Raw genomic sequence first — 3255 nt, 5'->3', positions numbered from 1 at the left:
TGAGGGATCCTCCCAGACCGGGGCACGAACCCGTGTCCCCTGCATCGGCAGGTGGACACTCAACCACTGCGCCACCAGGGAAGCCCCACAATGTGTTTCTGTTGAGAGATGCCAGCAGGTCACGTGATGTGGCCAGTTCTGGACACGGTGAGGAGAGGGTGCCGGCAGCGGGAGCCGACCCACAGCTACCGTGGGCCCCACAGCCGGGAGCGAGCAGTGGGGAAGCCGCTTCCCTCTCCCCGGTCGTAGAGGAGGGATTCAAACCCAAGACAGACTCCTCAAACCCAGGACCACATCTACAGGTGATGAGACTCCAGGTATCTCTCCCCTACCAGGGTGAAGTATGCGTGGTGAGGCTCATGGTTTGTCTGTTCAACCAGACTCTCTCTACACTGAAAAGGAAGCAGCGGGAACACCCACTGTGTACAAGGCTGGATTCGGGACTTGTGACAATCCTCACAAACAAATATACTCAGGATGGAGGGGGCAACCAGTAGAGAATGAGAACCTCGCCCCCCCCCCGCCCCAAGCACGATGCCCTCCCCTGCACGATCTTCCCGTTCAGACCTGGCAGGGCTGCCAGGCCCTCCTTGTGGGGCTGCTGCAACAGGAGACCTGAGAGAGACAAAACCAGGGCTCCCTCTCAGCCAAAGTCGCCCAACACACAGCTGGAGCCCAACATCATGCCGGAAGATGGTGTTGCCAGGCCAGCCCTGAGGCCGTCCACGTCCTGGGCCCGAAAGTCAGAGCCAGCCCCAAACAGGATGCTTCATTACTTTTTTTAGTTTTTTTAAAAATTGCGGCGAAGTTCACACAAGAGTAATTTTTTTTAAGTGAAGGATTCAATGGCATTTGGCACATTTACGATGTTGTGCGACCCCCACCTCTATCCAGTTCCACGACATTTCCATCCACAAAGAAACCCTCCCCACTGAGCTCTCACTGCCACCCCCCCACCAGCCCTGGCACCCACTATGTGTTCTAGCACGGTGACTTTTAAGTTGCAAAATAATTAACAGAAGACAAAGGATGCCCTGAGAGTCTGTCTGCAGGGGTGGGCGCACTGTTCTGGCACCACCCAGCGGCCAGAGGCACCTCCTGCAGGGTCCCAGCTTCCCTGTCCAAACACCCTGGTTGTTGCTTCCTCAGGTACAAGCCACACGGAGGATCCATCCACCCTGGCCCTCAGTGGGAGCCAAGCCAGTGGCCCTCTGACCACCACCTGAAACCACGACTGTCACACCCCCTGGGAGCCACCGAGAAGGTGAGGAGGGGACTAGCTCCTGCCTCTGCCAAGCGCCAGCTCTGCTACTGGAAGAGAGTGGTGGTTCCGAATGCTCCTCCGCGCTGAAGGAGCAGTGATGAACTGTGTGCCTGGCAGGGCTCCTCTAAGCAAACCCCACCTCAGCTGTCCTCACCTTTCCTGTCCTTCTCTTTTTTCAGAAAAGCACCAAGTGGAAAGAAAGACAGGGCAGGGAAACACCTGAGTTTTTTTCCAGTTTCCTTCCTAGAACCAATCCCAGGCGGCCACCTCCTCAATGACACCAACACAACAGATAAAACCGCGTGCGAGGGCTTCCCTGGTGGCGCAGTGGTTGAGAGTCCGCCTGCTGATGCAGGGGACACGGGTTTGTGAGAGTCCGCCTGCCGATGCAGGCGACACGGGTTCGTGCCCCGGTCCGGGAAGGTCTCACATGCCGAGGAGCGGCTGGGCCCATGACCCAGGGCCGCTGAGCCTGCGTGTCCGGAGCCTGTGCTCCGCAATGGGAAAGGCCACAACAGTGAGAGGCCCGTGTACCGCAAACAAACAAACAAACAAACAAACAAACAAAACCGTGTGCGAGGAAGAGGATCATCCTCAGAGACGTAAGGCAGAGCCAAGGAGCCCACAACCATGCCCATGACCATGCCAGGGCGACGGACGGGACGCAGGATGGGGCCCCCCATTGTCCCCTCCACCTGCACGGGCACCAGGGTCCTAACCCACCAGGCCCCCCATCTCTCACTGCCCAAATCTCACAGAGATGCCTGGGTCTGCCCTCACACCTCGTTGGGGACCCGCCTCTCCTGCCCTTCAGGGGTCCCCCTGGACTCGCGGCCCCTCTTCACACTCAGCCAGAGACCGTGTCTCGCACATGGCCAATATGTGCGTGTCTGGCAAAAGGCAAGGCCGGGCAAGTACACCCGGGCCAGGACTCAGCCAGGATTCTTCTAGATTCTTCTATAAGGAGCCGCCAACCCTGCAGGCAGGCCGCCTCCAACCATGTCACCCAGAGATCACATCCATCCATGTACCTAACACTGGATTCAAACCAAACAGCAGAGCGGGCACCCTCCTCAGGACGCCGTCCACTTACGTGTCCGGGCTGCCCGCTGGGGGCCACGGGGCCACTGGTGGAGGTGAGGTCTCGGCAGCCCCAGTCGCTGGCCATTCCAAGACTCTCTGCCGAGAAAGGGGGTGGCGGGCTTTGAGTGGCTGCTGGCTGAGACTTTGGTTAAAGAGACCCCACAGATCAGGGAGGGCAAGCGTGCGCTAGTCTCTAACGGGTCGGCCAGAGACGCTGTGAGCCGAGCTGACAGCATGGGACCCTGGCGTCTTCCAGAGCGAATCGTGAACGACTCCAACAGCAGAAAATAATGGAAAATTTCAACAGGAAAAGCCACCCTCCCCATTAAAATAAAAAATAGTAAAATCAGAATTTGCAACTATGCTCATAAGAACAGGAACCCCAAATCAAAAAGCTTTAAGAGGAAGCTCTCAGGAACACCGGGGGAAGGGCCGCGTCCGTACATTTCCCGTCACCGACGTGGTTTCTGCCTTTGGGGACTTTTTATGGGCTCACCTGGCCATCAAAATTACTATACTCACGGCCCTGGGGTGCCCAGAGGCAGGGCCATGCTGAGCCCCAGGAAGCCAAGAGCCCCGCTGACCCTCCCAGCCGCCCCTGACCGAGGCTGAGCCCTGCTTGCTCCAGGTGCACCGAGGTACTCACTCTCCACGTGCGCAAAAGCACAGAAGGGGCCCCGAGGGCAGTGCCCGGTCTGTCGCATGTCGTTGCACTTGGTAGACTTATAGATCTAGGAAATGAATATAAAACAGAAAATAGAGAGGCTGGACTGGAAGCCTGTTTCCGTGGGAGGCCCAGAGCTGGCTGGGTCTGGCCTCCTCCTTCCAGCTGGAGGCCCAGAGCTGGTAATCACAAGGGGGTCCTGAAAAAGAGGGATGTGGACACCACACCCCCCGTCCCCACTCCT

At 58.0% G+C, this 3255-nt stretch overlaps 1 protein-coding gene across 1 annotated transcript in view; it reads right to left on the bottom strand.

Moving 5' to 3' along the window:
- LOC129391356 (putative E3 ubiquitin-protein ligase UNKL) overlaps positions 1–3077 on the bottom strand; it is a 7806-nt gene extending 4729 nt beyond the window's left edge. The window contains exons 1-2 of the mRNA XM_055083563.1: positions 2994–3077; positions 2358–2443 (exon numbers count right to left, since the gene is read on the bottom strand). Coding sequence (XP_054939538.1) covers positions 2358–2443; positions 2994–3051 — 144 coding nt within the window. The 5' untranslated portion in view covers positions 3052–3077. The remainder of the gene's footprint in view (positions 1–2357; positions 2444–2993) is intronic.
- Between the last annotated feature and the right edge of the window lie 178 nt (positions 3078–3255).

The sequence above is a fragment of the Physeter macrocephalus genome, unplaced genomic scaffold, assembly GCF_002837175.3.
Source record: "Physeter macrocephalus isolate SW-GA unplaced genomic scaffold, ASM283717v5 random_1584, whole genome shotgun sequence".
Lineage (NCBI taxonomy): Eukaryota > Metazoa > Chordata > Mammalia > Artiodactyla > Physeteridae > Physeter > Physeter macrocephalus.
This window is presented reverse-complemented; position numbering and strand designations above follow the sequence as displayed.